The sequence below is a fragment of the Jaculus jaculus genome, chromosome 13 (assembly GCF_020740685.1).
Source record: "Jaculus jaculus isolate mJacJac1 chromosome 13, mJacJac1.mat.Y.cur, whole genome shotgun sequence".
In the NCBI taxonomy this organism is placed as follows: Eukaryota; Metazoa; Chordata; class Mammalia; order Rodentia; family Dipodidae; genus Jaculus; species Jaculus jaculus.
This window is the reverse complement of record NC_059114.1, coordinates 14,017,457-14,036,721: the sequence shown is the minus strand read 5'-3', so window position 1 is coordinate 14,036,721 and position 19,265 is coordinate 14,017,457. Positions and strand designations below refer to the sequence as shown.

Sequence of the window (19,265 nt, the reverse complement as noted above, 5' to 3'; positions counted from 1 at the left end):
TCTCTCTCTCTCTATCCCTTTCTCTCTTAAATAAATAAAATTTAAAAAAAAGAAATTGTAAGAACCAAGTGAAATATGTTTATATGTCGCTTCTAGAACAGTCCGTGGGGTTCTGGGGATGCAGCTCAGTGGTAGCACACTGTATGCAACCATCTGAAGTAAGGACTGGGTCAATGGAGAGATTCTAGGAATGGGGAGATCGATTCCACTGTCACTAAGGGTGACTAAAGCACAAGGAGGGGCGCAGGACAAGCAGGGAGGAAAAGACAAACTCACCCGTTCTTGTCAAAGACTTCGAACCCGTAGATATCAAGCAATCCAATCACGGTTTTTTGGGTGATATCCTAGTCAAATAACACATGCTATTAATGGTTAGTGCTGCGGTGTGGATAAACCGCGCATCTCCAAAAGGCTCTTGTGCTGAAATTTAATTCCCACCATGAGGTTTTATTTATTTGCAAGCAGAGAAGAGAGAGAGAGAAAATGAGAAAGGGTGCCTCCAGCCACTGCCAATTCCAGACGCATGTGCCACTGTGCACCTGCACCTGGCTTTTACGTGGGTACTGGGGAATCGAACCCAGTCATTAGGCTTTGCAGGCAAGCTCCTTAACCACTAAGCAATCTCTCCAGCCCTTCAGCCATGAGGTTTTCAGGAGGAGGGAAACTAAATTTGACTGTGGAGTTTGGAGGTAAGACCTTGGGGAGGTGATTAGCTTTGATGAGATCACCAGAGTGGAGCCCCCATGATAAAATGTCAGTGGCTTTCTAAGAACAGAAAGAGGTCAGAGGAGACACGCAGTGTAGGCTCCCTTTCTTTTGCCAGGTGATGCCTTATGCCACCCCACGACATTGCCAGCAAGAAGGCCATCACCAAAGAGCCCGCGAGCTAAGTAAACCTCCTTTCCTCATAAAATTATCCAGCTTTGGGTATGTGTCATTATAGTGATCGCAAGTTGACTAATTTAGTTAGATGATGATGATGATGATGATGATTTTGGTTTTTCGAGGTAGGGTCTCACTCTAGCCCAGGCTGACCTGGAACTCACTATGTAGTCTCAGGACAGCCTCGAAATCACACTGATGCTCCTACCTCTGCCTCCCGAGTGCTGGGATTAAAGGCGGGCGCCACCACGCCCGGCAGTAGATTTTAAATTTTGATACCCCAAACCACGAGCTGTCCCCACAGCTGGTTCTTGACTTTGAAGCTCGTGTCTTCTCCTTCTTCAGCAGTCACTCCTGAAGTGACCTTGGAGGGCCAGCCATCTGTAACCTGCTGGACACCTTTCCTTCTAACTTACTTCTTGGTTCTGTGTCTCTTCCAGCCTTCGAAGTTCGCATTCACTCCAAAACAAGAGAAAAAAGTACGGCTGGGGAGATGGCTCAGAGGTTAAAGTGCTGGCTGCTTAACTATGAGACCCCCGTAAATGCCAAGCGTGGTGGCATCGACCCAATCAATGTTCAGGAGGCAGAGACAGGAGGATCCCTCAGGCTTACTGGTTAGCCAATCTAGCCAAATCAGTGAGCTCTGGGCTTGGTGACAGACCCTGTCTCACTAAATAAGGCAGAGAAGTGACTGTAAAAGATACCCAACCTTGGGCTGGGGAGATGGCTCAGCAGCTAAGGTGCTTGCTTGCAAAGCCTAACCATCTGGGTTTGATTCCCCAGTACCCACGTAAGGCCAGATGCACAAAATGGTACATGCATCTGGAGTTTGTTTGCAGTGGCTGGAGGCCCTGGTGTGACCATTCTCTCTCTCTTCTCTCTATCTCTCTCTCTGCTTGCAAATAAATACATAAAATAGATGATACCCAGCATTAACTACTGGCCTCCACACACACGTACACACATGAGCACACGCACCTATACGCGTGTGTCCATACACACATCAACATGTATAAACACATGTATACATGCATGCACACCAAACACACATATACACACACAGAAAGAAAGCTGTCTATGGACTGTGAAGGGCGTGCTTGTTCACACGAGAGGGCAGGTGGCAGGTAGGTGGCATGGGTACCATGTTGTATGGCACCAAGGGCCGTAAGGCAAGGGTGGAGACTGAGCAATAATGTTGTGATCTCGATGTGCCTCCCAGCAGTGCATATGGGGCTGGAGTGATGGGTTAGCAGTTAAGGCATTTACTGGTTCAATTCCCCAGGACCCACATAAGCCAGATGCACAAGGTGGCGCATGTGTTTGGAGTTTGTTTGCAGTGGCTGGAGACCCTAGCATGCCCATTCTCTTTCTATCTCTACCTGCCCTTCTTTCTCTTGCAAGAAAAAATTATAAATAAATAAAATAGAAAAAAGAAAACATAACCTATAGATGAATTTGAAAGCTAGTTATAATTTTTAGTAGACACGATAAATATACCACTGCTGAGAGTTTCTGTGTACACCGCCCAAAGCCTTCTGGTATACCCCTGGTTCTGTTCACAGCACACCCAGGGACATGCTCTATGTCATCTGACACGCATTCCCGTGGAAGGTGGTCAGGACAAGACAACTCCTACCTGGGATTTGCTTACAGCCCATCTGCACAACTACTTTTTTTTAAAAGCAAATCTTTAATTCTTTTTTTTTTAAAATTTTTATTTATTTGAGAGCGACAGACACAGAGAGAAAGACAGATAGAGAGAGAGAGAGAGAATAGGCGCGCCAGAGCTTCCACCCTCTGCAAACGAACTCCAGATGCGTGCGCCCCCTTGTGCATCTGGCTAACGTGGGACCTGGGGAACCGAGCCTCGAACCGGGGTCCTTAGGCTTCACAGGCAAGCGCTTAACCACTAAGCCATCTCTCCAGCCCTGCACAACTACTTTAAACTAATTGCAGCAGAAGACATGACCACTTTAGTTGGGGGGGGGGGTTAGTCCTTCACAACGTGGTGACCCACCTTGTTGACTAAGGAGGAATTGATCTTGCTCACCAACCAAGTAAATGTCCGTCCGTAAACAGCCTTGGCCATGGCGTCCCTTGAATAGACAGACAGTTCCACCGTGAGTGGGCAGATCACCTGAAAAGAAGGAGGAGGTTCTTTGGTACAGAAGGAAAAAAACAAAATCCCCTGCACTTCTGAACCAGTCTCGGGTGGGGACTAAGCATGGTAAATGTTGGGGGATCACGACTGAGGAACACCACGCTGGCCTTCATGGGTAACAGTGCAGCAGGATTGGGGGGAGGGTAGTGGGCAGAGGTGGGAAAGGCTGACAAGACATTTGAAAAAGGGTACTGGGCTGGAGAGATGGCCTATCAGTGAAGGCGCTCACCTGCGAAGCCTGAGGACCCAGATTCAGTTCCCCAGTCCCCACGTAAGCCAGATGCACAAGGTGGCGCGTGCATCCCGAGTTCATCTGCAGTGGCTGGAGGCCCTGGGGCCCCTATTCTCTCCCCCTCCCCCTCTTAAATAAACAAATAAATAAATAAATAAGAATGACACGAAGAAGCATCCTTGTGCAGACTGACAGTGAGCGCTGTGAGGAGGGACGAAAGGTCAAGGTCGGATGGCCAGGGATGCTCATGATTCAGGGCTCCAGAGGCTGAGGGATGAAGGGAAGAGCAGATCGAAAGGGAGCAGCGTTTCAGCAGGAGGAACATGTGCAGAGACTCTGTGGAGAATGGAGGTAGCAAGTACAGGGCATGAGCTGGCACAATAGGGTACATGTACAGGCATGAGGCAGGAGACCGTGGCAAGACCCACTTTGGACCTAGAAGACTGGGTTCGAGGGTTTGGCATCCCCAATACCACCAGCATGCTATCTGTCATGTGCGCCAGGCAGCCACGGTGGGGAGGGCAGGTGCATACCCATCCAGAGTCATTTATTTATTTATTTACTTATTTTTACCTCCTCTGTTTTGGCTTCAATCTTTCTGTGGGTAAGAGCTTCCAGCAGAACCGATGGGCAGACCCCCAGGAGCTGAGCAAAAGAAGGCCGTTGTCATTCAGTGACCGATTTTACTTGCTCATTTATAGAGAGAGTCATCTGCTCTTACTAGTCGTGTTTGAAGGCAAGTGAGACCTCACTGGGCCAGATGTGGTGGGCACACACCTGTAATCGCAACACTCAGGAGGCCGAGGCAGGAGGAGTGTAGGTTCAAGACCAGCCGGGGTCACAGAGCCAGAAGCTGTCTTTTTATTTATTTATTTATTTATTTATTTTTGAGGTAGGGTCTCACTCTAGCTCAGGCTGACCTGGAATTCACTCTGTAGTCTCAGGGTGGCCTCGAACTCACGGCGATCCTCCTACCTCTGCCTCCCGAGTGCTGGGATTAAAGGTGTGCGCCACCATGCCTGGTTCAGAAGCTGTCTTAGAAACCCAAATAAAACAGAAATTGTTCTCACTGATCTCTAGTTGTCTTTAGCCCTCCTAGTAGGCAGTAGTGAAAGCGGTTGATCCCTTGGGATACTGTGGACCCCGGGGGTGGGGGGCATGACTGGCGCCCCTCTAGCCCTCTGCCTCTCAAAGGGAAGATTGTCACCTTGGCGATCCACTTGATCTCGTGGGTGTCTGGCACGGTGGCACCGCCTTGTTTGTCCTCCGTGAAACAAATGTTCCCCAGGTGCAGGACACTGGCGATGATTCCAAAGAGGTTCTGGGACGGTGGGGAGCCAGGGGGGCGCGGGTGTGCAGGGGGTGGGGATGTGGATGGAGAGAAGATGACAGTACCTCAGTGACCAATGGCATCAATACGACACCCAAGGGGAAACGATGCCCCCAAATCCCAGCTCAGCCCACACACCCAGCTGCTGCCTCTACTTCCGGCCTGCAAACTCTTAAAAAGGTCAGGGTGGGAGAGCGCCTCACTCAGCCTTCAGCCAGAACGTTTCTGCTTTTTTATTGTTTTGAGGTAGGGACTCACTCTAGCCCAGGCTGACCGAAAATTTACTACGTAGTCTCAGGCTGACCTTGAAGTCACAGCAATCCTCTTACCACCACGTCTGGCTTCTATTTTTCTTTTTGTTTTTTGGTTTTTCGAGGTAGGGTCTTACTCTAGTCCAGGCTGACCTGGAACTCACTACGTAGTCTCAGGGTGGCCTCAAACTCATGGTGATCCTCCTACCTCTGCTCCCCGAGTGCAGGGATTAAAAGTGTGCATCTCTACATCCTGCTTTAAAAAAAGAAAAATAGAGCCAGGCATGGTGGTGCAGAGGGAAACTACCTCGAAAAACCAAAATCATTTTTTTGTTCATTTTTATTTATTTATTTGATAGCGACAGACAGAGAGAAAGAGGCAGATATACATATATATATATATATATATATATATATAGAGAGAGAGAGAGAGAGAGAGAGAGAATGAATGGGCGCACCAGGGCCTCCAGCCACTGCAAACATACTCCAGACATGTGTGCCCCCTTGTGCATTTGGCTAACGTGGGTCCTGGGGAATTGAGCATTTAAGTGGGGTCCTTAGGCCTCACAGGCAAGTAATTAACTGCTAATCCACCTCTCCAGCCCTAAAAACACTTTTTTTTTTTTTTTTTTTTGCTGGGACTGGAGAGATGGCTTAGCTATTCAGGCACTTACCTGCGAAGCCTAAGGACCCAGGTTTAATTCCCCAGTGCTCACATAAGCCAGATGCACAAGGTAGCCCATGTGTCTGGAGTTCATTTGCAGTGGCTAGAGGCCCTGACATGTCCATTTTCTCTCTATCTCTGCCTCTCCCTCTCAAATAAATAAATAATAAAAATAATATATATATATATTTACAAGGGGAGAGAGAGGAAAAATGGGTGCACCAGGGCCTCCAGACACCAGATGCATGTGCCACTTTGTGTATCTGGCTAGAGGCCCTTTCTCTCTCTCCTTGCAAATAAATAAAATGCAATTAAAAAACCCTGACATTCTAGTCCAAAGATTAGCAGTTTAACAATCGAAAAGCTAAAATGATAAATGAACAATACTTATTGATGCTACAGTTTGCTGATATTTCTTTCAAAACATGAAGGTGTAAATAAACAAAAGGGCCTGTAATTCTACGGGCTCTGAGCTGCCGAAACGGAACTTTTAACTTGGGGGAAGAAGCTAATCACCTCCTGTGCTTAGCAGGAGGAAAACTTTAGGTTGTCATGGAAGTCGAAAAACTCCCACTGAATATTTGAATTTCAAACAAGCAGTGGCTGGTCTGTTAGTGTTTGTGCTGACGTGCAAGATTTGGGATATATCTATTCTTTGTTTCAAACGTCTGTGTAACAAGGGGTCCTGGCGTTGATTTACTGTGTCTGGCCACCCAGACAGAACCCATACCTCGAGGTCAGCTCTGGTGAAATCAATGACAGAAAAGGCATTGGAAACAGTCTTCCAGTCATTCTTGTCGTTGATAGATGACTCTTTGGCACAATGCCCCTGTGACACAATTGGGTCAGTCAGTGGCTTTTAAAGGACGGTTAAGCATGCATATACTGCTTCTTACACTAAAATGGTTTTCTCTAAAAAGTTAAGTTTCCATCTACCCAGTTTATGCTAATTTGCCAATAGCTACTTTGTTTCAAATTTATTTGGAATTTTATTTTTAAATCCCTGTTCTGAGACACTTTTGAAGTTGCATCTTACTGGCTTGTATTTTTTAAATATTTTATTTTTAATCTATTTATTAGACAGAGGTGGGGTGGGGGAGGGAGAATATGGGTACGCCAGGGCTTCTAGCCACTGCAAACGAACTCCAGACACATGCGCCACCCGCCCCCCCCCCCCGTGCATCTGGCTTATGTGGGTCCTGGGGAGTCGAACTGGGGTCCTTAGGCTTCACAGGCAAATACCTTAATGGTTAAGCAATTTCCCCAGACCAAAACATTTCTTTTCCTCTTTTTTTTTTTTTTGAGGTAGGGTTTTGCTGTAACCCCAGGCTAACCCAGAATTCACTATGTAGTCTCAGGGTGGCCTCGAATTCATGGCGACCCTCCTACCTCTGCCTCCCAAGTGTTGGGATTAAAGGTGTGCACCATCATGCCTGGCTTAGCTTCACTTTTATTTATTTATTTGAGAGCAACAGACACAGAGAAAGAGGCAGATAGAGAATGGGAGGGCCAGGGCCTCCAGCCACTGCAAACAAACTTGCCACCTTGTACATCTGGTTTACGTGGGTCCTGGGGAATCAAGCCTTGAATCAGGGTCATTAGGCTTCTCAGGCAAGTGCTTAACCCCTAAGCCATCTCTCTAGCCCTAGCTTCATTTTTTTAAGGTAAACTCTGGCCACTTCTTCTTTTCTGTTAAGAGTTCTAGGAAATATTGGTGATCATTTTATGAGAGTCACTTGATGAAGCCTTACCCTCTGTCTCAGATGATCCCAAGCTACACTCTGCATGGTGACAGCTCAAAGCCAGGTCCAGTGTGAGAAAAAATAAATAAATAAAAATCTTGGGGCAAAAAAAAAAATCCCCAAAGGTACTCCTGACATCAAATACTTCTCACTCAACTGGGGTGACCTGCACCCTAGTGCAGATTGCAGAAAAGCGAATGCTGTCAGCTGGGCGTGGTGGTGCACGCCTTTAATCCTAGCGCTCGGGAGGAGGGAGAGGTAGGCGGATCACCGAGAGTTCAAGGCCACCCTGAGACGACATAGTGAATTCCAGGTCAGCCTGAGCCAGAGTGAGACCCTACCTCGGCAAACCAGGAAAAAAGGAAAAAGAAACATGAATGCTGTCTAGGTGGTGTGGGCATTTTGCAGCCAAGAGTTCTCAAGGTGGAAGACTGGAAGATGGAGAAAGTTCTCAAAAGTAGCTTGAAGGAAGAACAGAGCAGGGCAGACTGTGGACAGAGAGGTGCGGTGAGGGTTTATCTCATCTGCACCCTCAGTTCTCACCTCGGCAGTGCAGTGTGTGTGTGTGTGTGTGTGTGTGTGTGTGTGTGTGTGTGTGATGTTGAGCATGCTAGGCAGGTGCTCGTGCCCTGGGTCACACCCCCAGCCCAAGGGAGCAGCTAAAAGAGTCCTGATATCTAGTTTTCACCATAGACCAACTAAGCCCAAGTCTCTGGAGCATAAGGCCCAGACATATGATTGTTTGGTACTTGTGGACTGAATCCAGCACCTTCCACATACTACATAGGTGCTCTGTCCGAGCTATAGCTGCCTGTATTGTTAGTTTTTCAATATTTATTTTTATTTTTATTTATTTATGAGAGAGAGGCAGAGGGAGATAATGGGTGTGCCAGGGCCTTTATGCCATTGCAAATGAGCTCCAGATGCATGCACCACCATGTGCATCTGGCTTACTTACGTACTGGAGACTCAGACCTGGGGTCTTAAGCTTCACAGGCAAGTGCCTCAACTGCTAAGCCATCTCTTTGGCTCTGTCTGTATTTTCTTCAAGTGGTGGGGGGCTCGGGGCTGGAGAGATGACTCAGCAGTTAAGACGCTTGCCTGTAAAGCCTAAGGATCTGGATTCAACAACCCAATACCCATGTAAAGCCAGATGCACAAGGTAGTGCATGCATCTGGAGTTCATTTGCAGTGGCTAGTGGACCTGGCCTGCCCATTCTCTCTCTCTCCCTCTCAAATTAATAAATAAAATATTTTTTTAAATTACATAACCAGGGCTGAAGAGATGGCTTAGCGGTTAAGGCACTTGCCTGCAAAGCCAAAAGATCCAGGTTTGATTCCCCAGAACCCAGTTAAGCCAGATGCATAAAGAGGCACATGTGTCTGGAGTTCTTTTACAGCAGCTGAAGGCCCTGGCACACCCACACTTGCTCTCTCTCTCTCTCTCTTTGCCTCTTCCTCTCTCAAATAAATAAAAATATTAAATTAAAATTAACATAATCATTTGCTACCTAATTAAAAAAAATTCCTCAAGTGATTCAATTTTAGCCAGGGCTGGGAACTAGACATTGGATTGCATGAAGGGAGATGGGTTAGGTTGTTTGTGGCAACTGTCAGGAAATCAGCCAGGAGGGTACAAACACCCATGAGAACCTCCTCGTCCAAAGTGCCATCAAACCCAGGCCCTGGTCCTGCCAACCTGTGAGAGGTACTTATACAGCTGGGGGTCCTGCTCAAGGCCGAGGGAGGAGAGGCGTTCCGCGTCCCCACCGGCCAGCAGCTGGTAGAAGATATGGAAATTCCGCTCCCCGTGGTTTTGATAGACGACTCGAGACTTTTCTATTAAGTAACTGATGATGTGTCCACCGACTGGGACGCCCTTCAAAACAGAACAAGAGTTGGACAATGACCATCAGAATCAAACCACTCTCCTGCAGAGGCCTGCTGATGGATGGAAGGCGGCTCTGTTCGTGGCTTTGTCGGCAGGGTTCCACTACGAGGCTGGCCCTGAACTTGGGGTGCTCTTGCCTCAGTCTCCCAAGTGCTAGGAGTACCTCAGCACCCAGCTCAGAAGTTCTTAAATTTGCATGAAAAACAACCTGTCAGTTCTGTGACTGATGCTTCCTGGGTTAGGTTGAGAAAGATTTTTTTTTTTTTTTTTGTCTACTCCTATGTCAGGAAGGAATTTTCTTTATGTTTTAAAAAACTATTTATTGAGCTGGGTTTGGTGGCGCATGCCTTTAATCCCAGCACTTGGGAGACAGAGGTAGAAGGATCGCCATGAGTTCGAGGCCAGCCTGAGACTACGTAGTGAATTCTAGGTCAGCCTGGGCTAGAGGGAGTCCTTACCTCAAAAAAACCAACAAAAACAAAAAACAAACAAAACTATCTATTGATTACTTCCATATATAGGTAATATACTATGATCAAAATCCCCTCTCGGGCTGGAGGGATGGTTTAGCAGTTAAGGTGTTTGTCTGCAAAGGCAAAGGACCCAGATTCAATTCCCCAGGACCCACGTAAGCCAAATGCACAAAGGCATGCACATGTCTGGAGTTCGTTTGCAGTGGCTGGAGCCCTGGCATGCCCATTCTCACTCTCTCTCCCTCTTTCTCTCTGTCAAATAAATAAAGTAAAATAAAATCCCCTCCCACCATCCTCTCTTTCCCCCTCCCAACCTCCCTGTGGTGGCTTGAATAGATGTTCTTCAGTAGATTCAGAAGTTTGTTAAAGCTTGTAACTTGGGCTGGAGAGATGGGTTAGTGGTTAAGCGCTTGCCTGTGAAGCCGAAGGACCCCGGTTCGAGGCTCGGTTCCCCAGGTCCCACGTTAGCCAGATGCACAAGGGGGCGCACGCGTCTGGAGTTCGTTTGCAGAGGCTGGAAGCCCTGGCGCGCCCATTCTCTCTCTCTCCCTCTATCTGTCTTTCTCTCTGTGTCTGTCGCTCTCAAATAAATAAATAAATAATTTTTAAAAAAAGCTTGTAACTTATTAGAATACCAGTCACTGTGGGCAGATCCTGGGGTCCAGCCCTAAGGTGTTACTGGGGTGGATCTGAATTCCAGCCCAAGGCATAGAGAGCTTGAGCTCTGCCTGGGTTCCCAGAGTGAGTGCTTTGTGGTGCTGCCGCTGATGTTATCTTTCCTCTGTGTGGACCTGTGAAGGGGCCAGTTTCTCCCGCCATTGCGGGATGTCCCCTGGATCTGTAAGCTTCAATAAATCCCTTCTTCCTCCCATAGACTGTGTCTGGTTTGGTAGTTCATCCCAGCAACGTGAAGCTGACTTTGACAATTCTCCTCTAATAAATTCTTTCTTCTGTTCAACTATTTCAATGCCATCACTTTTTCCCTCTATTTTTGTCTAGAAACATGATTAGTTTTAATGTATATGTTTAGAACTATGATCCATCATGCTAATTTTTGTTTATGGCATGAGGCAGGAGCCAAAAGTCTTTTTTATCCATATTAATACCCATTTATCATAATGACAATCTTTAAAAAATATTTATTTATTTGAGAGAGAGAGGCAGAGAGAATGGGCATGCCAGGGCCTCCAGCCACTGCAAACGAACTCCAGACACATACGCCACCTTGTGCAGCTGGCTTACATGGGTCCTGAGGAATTGAACTTAGGTCCTTTGGCTTTTCAGACAAGCACCCTAACCACTAAGCTGTGTCTCCTAGAATGAAATCTTACCGCTGCTGAATCCCAGTGGCGATTTTGTCACAAGGACACATGAGGTCTAGAGTGTCTTAATTACTACTTTTACTCTAGGACAGTCAACCCAGTTAAAAGTTAGCAACAAGCCAGGCATAGAGGTGCACACCTTTAATCCCACCACTTGCGAGGCACAGGTAGGAGAAGCGTAGTGAGTTCAGGGCTAGCCTAGAACTATAGAGCTCCAGGTCAGCCTGGAGCTAGAGTGAGACCCTACCTTGATCCCCCCCCTGAAAAAAAGTTAGCAACAAAAGAAATGGATTAATTGGTGCTGGGGCTGGGGCAGGAGAGATTTCTCAGTGGTTAAGGCGCTTACCTGCAAAGGCTAACAACCTGGGTTTGATTCCCCATTCACTAAAAAAAAGTAAGATTTTTATTTGCATTTCTTTTTTAAAAACATTTTTATTTATTTATTTGAGAGACAGAGAGAGACAATGGGCATGCCAGGGTCTTTAGCCGCTGCAAATGAGCTCCAGACACATTTGCCACCTTGTGCATCTGGCTTACGTGGATCCTGGTGAATTGAATCTGGGTCCTTAGCCCTCACAGGCAAGCGCCTTAACTGCTAAGCCACCTTTCCAGTCCATGCATTTCTTAAAATTCTTTTAGAAAATGGATTTTTCAAGCATTTGAGCTAAGAATGCATTTTCTCCTTTGGTTGCCTTGGCCAGGTAAGGGTCCCCATGAGCCCAAAATATGAATTTCAGCATACCTGAAAGTCAAACTGGATGTCCATGTATTTTCCAAATCTGCTGGAGTTGTCGTTCCGGAGTGTTTTGGCATTTCCAAAAGCCTGGAAATACGAAGCGCCAATCACTGTCACTTGCAGCCATCATGCTTGGCAAAACCCTGCCCTCAGACAACGTGCTTGTAATGGAAACAGAGGCAGGAGGAAGTGGGGTGTGGGGAGGACAGCCATACTACAGGGGGGGGGGTCAATGCTACTGCTACACTCAGGGTGTACAGGGAGAAGATCCCCTAGAATCTGGCCCAGGGGCGGATATGTTACAAATGGTCCATGGATGCCTTTAATCCCAGCACTCGGGAGGCTGAGGTAGGAGGCAGGAGGATCACAGTGAGTTCAAGGCCAGCCTGGAACTACATAGTGAATTCCAGGACAGCTTGGGCTAGAGGGAGACCCTACTTTGAAAAACAAGAAGAAAAATGAACAGACACTAAATGGAGAGAATCTGAGCCCTTAGCAGGTGCAGCTAATATACCTGCCACCACACCCCTTCTCCTACCAAAGGAGAATTTCTACCAACTAGAAATTCCTTCAACTATAAACATCTTTTACAGAAAGGGCAACGAAAAAAAAAAAAACATGGGGAAAATAACTTGTTCAAGATTAGCCAGCAAGTTGGTGCATCGTCACAGTGGACATGATAAACAAAATGATTTAAATTACAAGGAAAACAATAGTGACGTGTAACTTTAGCGCCCACTAATTCTGCTAGGTGCTTTTTTGTGCATTTATTCCATTGAAACCTCAAAACCTTTCTGGAGACAGGAGCTCAGAGCAGACCCGTTCTGCAGCTGGGGGAGACAGACTCTGGGGTTCAGACTTGCTGAAGCTTGTTGGCCATGCTGGGTTAGAATCCAAGCCCGCCAGTCTTGCTTCAAGGTCACGTCCTTCATTGTGACACTATCTGTGAGGCCCCCTTTTTCTCAGTGGTGACCAAATACTTTGATTTATCCAGATGAATGAAATCCCCTTCTTTAGTGGTCTCTGAGAACTCCCCTCCAGGGGTCCTCAGGGGTCTCTTACCTCCAGCACCGGGTTGGAGAGCAGCAGCCGGTCGCGGGCTATTTGGAGTGACTCGGTCATTGGGCAGGTCACTGCGAAATACTGGAGGATCTTCTTGGAGGCCTCCGTTTTCCCTGCCCCGCTCTCTCCAGAAATGAAGATAAAGTGGTTATTTAGCTCGGAGCACATCATCCGGTAAGCGTTGTCAGCGATGGCGTAGCTGGATGAGTGGTGGACAGAACACATGGCTGTTGTTTTAATCTTTTTTGTTTTGTTTTGAGAGAGGGAGAGAGGCATATGGAGAGGGACAGAATGGGCACATCCGGGCCTTCAGCCACTATAAATGAACTGTAGATGCTCTATCACCAAGTATATACCCAGCCCTACCAAATTTATTTATTTTTAAAAATATTTTCTTAATTAATTAATTAATTTATTTAACAGAGAGAGAGAGAAAGGATGGGCATGCCAGGGCCTCTAGCCACTGCAAATGAACTCCAGATACATGCACCACCTTGTGCATCTGGCTAATGTGAGTCCTGAAGAATTGGACCTAGGTCCTTTGTCTTGCAGGCAAGCCATCTTTCCAGCCCAAATAAAATATATTTATTTATTTATTTATTTGAGAGAGAAATAGGCAGGGAAGAGAGAGAGAGAGAGAGAAGGGGGAGAGAGAGAAAATAGGCGCGCCAGGGCCTCCAGCCACTGCAAAGGAACTCCAGGCGCATGCCTTGTGCATTTGGCTTGCATGGGTCCTGGGGAATTTGAACCTAGGTCCTTTGGCTTTGCAGGCAAGCACCTGAACCTCTAAGCCATCTTTCCAGCCCACCAAATAAAAAAAAAAAATTTTAAAGAAGAATGTAGAGGCAGAAAAAACAGTGATTAAAAACTGATATGCAAAAAAAAAAATGAGCCTATGATACCTTTAGGACAAGATGTAAAACTGTTATCATGATTCAAGACCAGAAACCAAAGCATGAAGCTTCCCCGTGAGCTGGTATGTTCAGGACTTGGTGGAAGGGGTAGAAAGTTCTACAAATGCCACAGGAAGTACAACAGCTGAGTCTCCAAGACAAATGAGGGGAGAATCTAATTATAAGCCTGGAAGTCAGCAATTAGGAAAAAGTGGGAAATTCAGCAAAGCTTGAAGCGTATACAGTAGGCAAACTGCTCAGTGGGGAAGGTTCTGCAGCCCCAGGAAGGATCTAAACCAGTGGGCATTCTCCTTAGCTGCAGTGATGCTCAGGCACCAGTAGATGGCACTAGAGCAACCCACAGAAGACACCTTCCTAGGTACACTGGGCTAGTAATTCCTGGGAAGATTCCACCCCTCGTCTGCTGAAGGCTAGACTCTAAGATGACCTGCTGACCCTGTGCATTGCTTTGACTTATTTTACAAGGAGACGTGTGTCCCATGTTAATGAACTTGCAAGAGGGAGGCAGAACCTAATACCACGCACCAAGGATTTGGATGGAAGGAAAGATGCTGGCCGTGGTGTGGCGCACGCCTTTAATCCCAGAACTCTGGAGGCTGAGGTAGGAGGATCGCTGTGAGTTTGAGACCAGCCTGAGACTACGTAGTGAAGTCCAGGTCAGCCGGGGCCAGAGCCAGACTCTTACCTTGAACAATGAGAGGGTGGTGGGGGCGGGGAGGGGAATGGAAAGAGAATGAGATGTCCTGGGGAAGTCACTTACACATGGGGTGGCAGTTCGAAGAAATTGACCCCTTGGTAAAGCTCCATCTGGCTCACAGTGTAGATTCCCAGCTCTTGGTAGGGGTTCACGGACACAAGGAGGGTCCCAATGTACGTCTATGAGGAAAGCAGCACAGCGCGGATGAGGAATTCGAGGTACCAACACTGACACACACTGCCATCCCCCAGGGGCTCATTCAAATAGCACAGGTGTGTTTTCGGCCACCACAGAGCTTACATGGGGCGAGGTTAGGAGAGACAACAAGGACATGCTCAGAAGAGATGTGGTAGTTTATACAGATGGCCCCCCAATATAATTCAGCGTTTCATTAGCTTGTAGTTTGGATCTGCAGCCACCAGGCTGGAGGCGGTGTCACTGGGTGGATCTTAAGGTGTGGTGGTGGGTTTCAGATTTCGATCTAAAGATCTGCAAAGTGTGCCTAGCTAGAGTTCCTGAAGTGCACTGTGCTGTGTGGCTTTTTGGCTTATGCTTTTCTCTCTCTCTGCTTGGTCCTGTGAAGACAGACCAGCTTCTTCTGCCATTATGGAACTTCCCCTGGATCTGTAAGCTTCAGTAAATATCCCTTCCTCCATAACCGTGCCTGGTCTGGAAGTTCATCTCTGCAAGCCTGAAGGTGTCTGCTACAAGAGCATAACGAGGCTGCCAAGGTAGTATGAACATTTAGTCTTCAAGGAGGGAGACTGGAAGCTGGAGAAAGCTCTCAGAAGTAGCTTGAAAATAGAATGAAGCAGGGCAGACTGAGGACAGAGAGATGCGGTGAGGGTTTGCCACATCTGCACCAGCAATTCACACCTTGGCAGGGCAGTGTGTGTGTGTGTGTGTGTGTGTGTGTGTGTGTGTGTTGGCACTGTTGAGGATTGAAACCCTTGTGCATGCTAGGCAGCTGCTCTTGCACTGAGCCACAACCCCCACCCAAGGAAGCAGCTAAAACAGTTCTGATGTCTAGTTTCCACCCTAGACTGACTAAGCCCATGTCTCTGGAGGATAGAGCCCAGACATGTGCTTGTTTGGTACTGTGGACTGAATCCAGCACCTTCCACATACAAGGCAGGTGCTTTGTCCCTGGGCCATACTGCCTGAATTTTTAAAAGAAAGCTCATGTGATTCAATTTTAGCCACAGCTAAGGGTGTTTCACAATGAAGGGTCTAGTCAGCAGCTGGCTGTCTGCACTACAGGAGGGGCAACTGAAGCCCTGGAATGAGGGGAAGAGGGAGAGAGCGAGGGGCTGGCAAAAAGTAGCAGGTTCCCATCACAGGGTCCTGGGTGCTGCATGGGGAATTGAGGTTCTATTCCAAATGCAATGGTGGTGGTGGTGGGGCACTTGTACTGTGGCTTTAAGAAGGAGTATCTGATTTATAATGCCTCAGAAATGTCTCTCTGGGGCTAGAGAGATGGCTCAGCAGTTAAGGTGCTTGGCTGCAAAGCCTGACGACCCAGGTTCAATTCTCCAGTAGCCACCTAAAGTGGCGCATTCATCTGGAGTTCATTTGCAGTGGCTAGAGGCCCTGGTGTGTCCATACTCTCTCTCTCTCCTCCCTATCCCTCTCTGCTTGCAAATAGATGAGTAATTTTTTTCCCCTTGAGGTAAGGTCTAGCTGTAGCCCAAACTGTCCTGGAATTCACTCGGTAGCCTCAGGGTGGTCTTGAACTCATGGCGATCCTTCTACCTCTGTTTCCCAAGTGCTGGGATTAAAGGCATGCACCACCACATCAGGCAATAAATAAATGAAATAAAAATAATTTTAAATATCTTTTAGCCACTGGGTGACCATGCAGGGAGAGTGTGCCTAACAGTGTTCTAACACCCACACAATACTCCCAGAAATGGCACTTATTTCTCTAGATTTCAACTTCAGACTCTATTCCTATTCTGAATTTCCAAGTATTTAGGCTTGTAGCCTAACCACTAATAAAAGACTTCTTGGAAAACAATTGCAGACAAACACAGAGCTCTAACGTTTCACTCTCACAAAGACTAAACGCTCATAGCCAGGCGTATTGGTGCACGCCTTTAATCCCAACACTCAGGAGGCAGAGGTAGAAGGATCACTGTGAGTTCGAGGCCACCCTGAGACTACATACTGAATTCCAGGTCAGCTTGGGCTAGAGTGAGACCCTACCTCGAAAAACCAAAAATAAATAAATAAATAAAATAAACACTCAGGTTCCGTTGACAATTCATGTGGCATTTTCTTGTTCTGAGTTTGGTATTTCGAATACTGAAGGCTCTGAAGTCTATATTGTGAGCATACTAAAGTCTTTCCAACTACTTTCTAATCTCCAGGACAAAAAATAAACCAAAGAAACAGAGGAATCAGATCAGAGAAGAGCATTCTGACTACAATTCTACGTTACTTTGATCCGTGGAAACCTGGTCTTGCTGTGGAAGAAAGTCCCAGAATGTGTCCACTTAGACTGGAAACAGTTTAGTCACGGGGATCCTATTAACCCGGCTATTCGCCACCAGCATGCTGGCTCTGCTTTGCTAACAGTGAAGAGTTGTTTGATTTTTTTTTGTTTCTATTTATACGATTAAGGGTGCTAATTATGAAAGCCTGGATATGGAATACTTCATTTAAGACATATCTTATTTATTCCAACAGCCTTGGTTTCGATACATACATTTATATATGTTATGCATTTACAAACCAGCTAAGCTGTAAGTCCGACCCAGGGACTTGTACGTGCTAGGCAGATGCTTTACATTGACCTATGTACCCAGCCCGTGGCAAATATTGTTAAAAGCTACTACTGTTTGCCTAGTTTACTCTTAACAAAAGCTATGGTGATTTTTAAGATTAAATGAAATAAGTTTGATAATATACTCAATAACACATATACTATAATATTACAGAAGAGGAATTCACAGGAAACCTGAAGGATCAAATCAAGATGTGTTGGCATATGAAGCTAATAAAAACTGGCCAACAGGGCTGGAGAGATTGCTCGGTGGCTAAAGGCACTTGCAAAGTGGGCCAGTTTTTTTTTTTAATTTTTATTTTATTTATGAGAGAAAGAGAAAGAGAAAGAATGGGTACACCAGGGCATTCAGCCACAGCTAGTGAACTCCAGAAGCATGTGCCACCTTGTGCATCTGGCTTACATGGGTCCTGGGGAATCGAATCTGGGTCTCCTTTGGCTTTGCAGGCAAGTGCCTTATCTGTTAAACCATCCCTCTAGCCCTGGCCAGTTTGATTCCACAGTACCTACAAAACTAGATGCACAAAGTGGTGCATGCATCTGGAGTTTGTTCTCAGTGGCAAGAGGCTCTGGTGTGTCCATACTCTTTCTCCTTCTCATAATATATATCATATATATATATATACAGCTGTCTACTACTAGATAGGAGAAGGCCAATCTGAGAAGGGTTTGTTTAAGTCTTGACGCTTGGAAACTTACAGAGTATAGTGGATATCTTACATTTCCTGCCTGGCATATATTTCTCCTTCCAGAAAGACTCTTATCAGGGAACTCTCCTCATCCCACACCACTGAGGATGCTCCAACTCTGTCCTTTCAGGACAGACCTAGTAACCCATCCAGGGGCAAATCCAAATATTCCCCTATTCCTCACCACAGGGACTGGTTGAAAGACAGGTGCCAATCTGTACCACTGAGACCTAGAATTGTCTCTGGGGGGGGGCACTGCTCCCTTTCCAGTACCAAAAATACCACCACCACCAACAACAAAAATGTCAAACTGAAAGGGTTTGGGGGTGGTGGTGAGGGGTACTTTGCCACCAAGCAAGGCGAGGCTGCAACAGGAAGAAACGAATGCAAAAGAAAGCAGCGGGCTGGAGGGATGGCTTAGCGGTTAAGGCGTTTGCCTGCAAAGTCAAAGGACCCTGGTTCGATTCCCCAGGACCCACGTTAGCCAGCTGCACAAGGGGGCGCACGTGTCTGGAGTTCGTCGGCAGTGGCTGGAGGCCCTGGCGTGCCCATTCTCTTTCTCTCTTTCTCTGTCAAATAAATAAATAAAATGTTTATAAATAATAATAATAATAAAGCTTTGTTCCTGGACCCTAACATGACATAAGTCGGTGCAGGGAGTCCCCTGTGGGGCACGTTTGAGGCTGTCCCTGGCTGCAGCGCAGGCGGAATGAGGCGAGCGCGCCCTCTAGCGGCCCCGCGTGGCCCACCGCGTGCACCCAGGCTGCAAGGCAGGGAGGGGGAAACAGACACAGAGGACGTACATAGATGAGGTTCTCGCTGAAGCGCTTGCGGAGATTGTCCACGAAGGCAGACTCGCTGGTGTAGGCGTCCAGGAGTACAAAGTCCTGTACCCCGACCTTGTCCCGGGCCGTCAGCGTCCCCTCCATGTGCAGGCGGATGTGCTTCCTCCTCGCTTCTTTCTAATGGGGCAAACAGAACGTCATCTCAGGGGTTCGTTCATTCCCGGCAGGGTCTATCTGCATCTGAGTGTGTGGAAATGACCAGACGCTAATCACTGGAATAATACAGAGCCAAGGTTATGGTGACCTAAGAAATTCCTACCCAGCGGCCGGAGAGGTGTGGCTCAGTGGTTAAGGCGTTTGCCTTCAGAGACTAAAGACTTGGGTTCAATTCCCCAGCACCCCTGTAAAGCCAAATGCACGAAGTGGCACATTCATTGGGAGTTTGTTTGCAGCAGCTAGAGGCTCGAGTGCACCCATTCTCTATCTCTCTTCTCTCTGCTTTTAAGTGCCAATTAAAAAAAAAGAAAGAAAGAAAAGAAAGAAAGTCTGGAGAGATGGCTCAGTAGTTAAGAAGATTGTCCGAAAAGCCAAAGGACCTACATTCAATTCCCCCGTACGTACCCACGAGAAGCCAGATGCACAAGATGGC

At 47.0% G+C, this 19,265-nt stretch overlaps 1 protein-coding gene across 1 annotated transcript in view; it reads right to left on the bottom strand.

Annotated features, from left to right (window-relative positions):
- The window catches only part of Myo1h (myosin IH), a 56,871-nt gene extending 38,084 nt beyond the window's left edge, over positions 1-18,787 (bottom strand). The window contains exons 1-10 of the mRNA XM_045132504.1: positions 18,635-18,787; positions 14,421-14,536; positions 12,747-12,945; positions 11,691-11,771; positions 8,962-9,141; positions 6,251-6,349; positions 4,483-4,596; positions 3,849-3,920; positions 2,900-3,019; positions 277-344 (exon numbers count right to left, since the gene is read on the bottom strand). Coding sequence (XP_044988439.1) covers positions 277-344; positions 2,900-3,019; positions 3,849-3,920; positions 4,483-4,596; positions 6,251-6,349; positions 8,962-9,141; positions 11,691-11,771; positions 12,747-12,945; positions 14,421-14,536; positions 18,635-18,760 — 1,175 coding nt within the window. The 5' untranslated portion in view covers positions 18,761-18,787. The remainder of the gene's footprint in view (positions 1-276; positions 345-2,899; positions 3,020-3,848; positions 3,921-4,482; positions 4,597-6,250; positions 6,350-8,961; positions 9,142-11,690; positions 11,772-12,746; positions 12,946-14,420; positions 14,537-18,634) is intronic.
- Between the last annotated feature and the right edge of the window lie 478 nt (positions 18,788-19,265).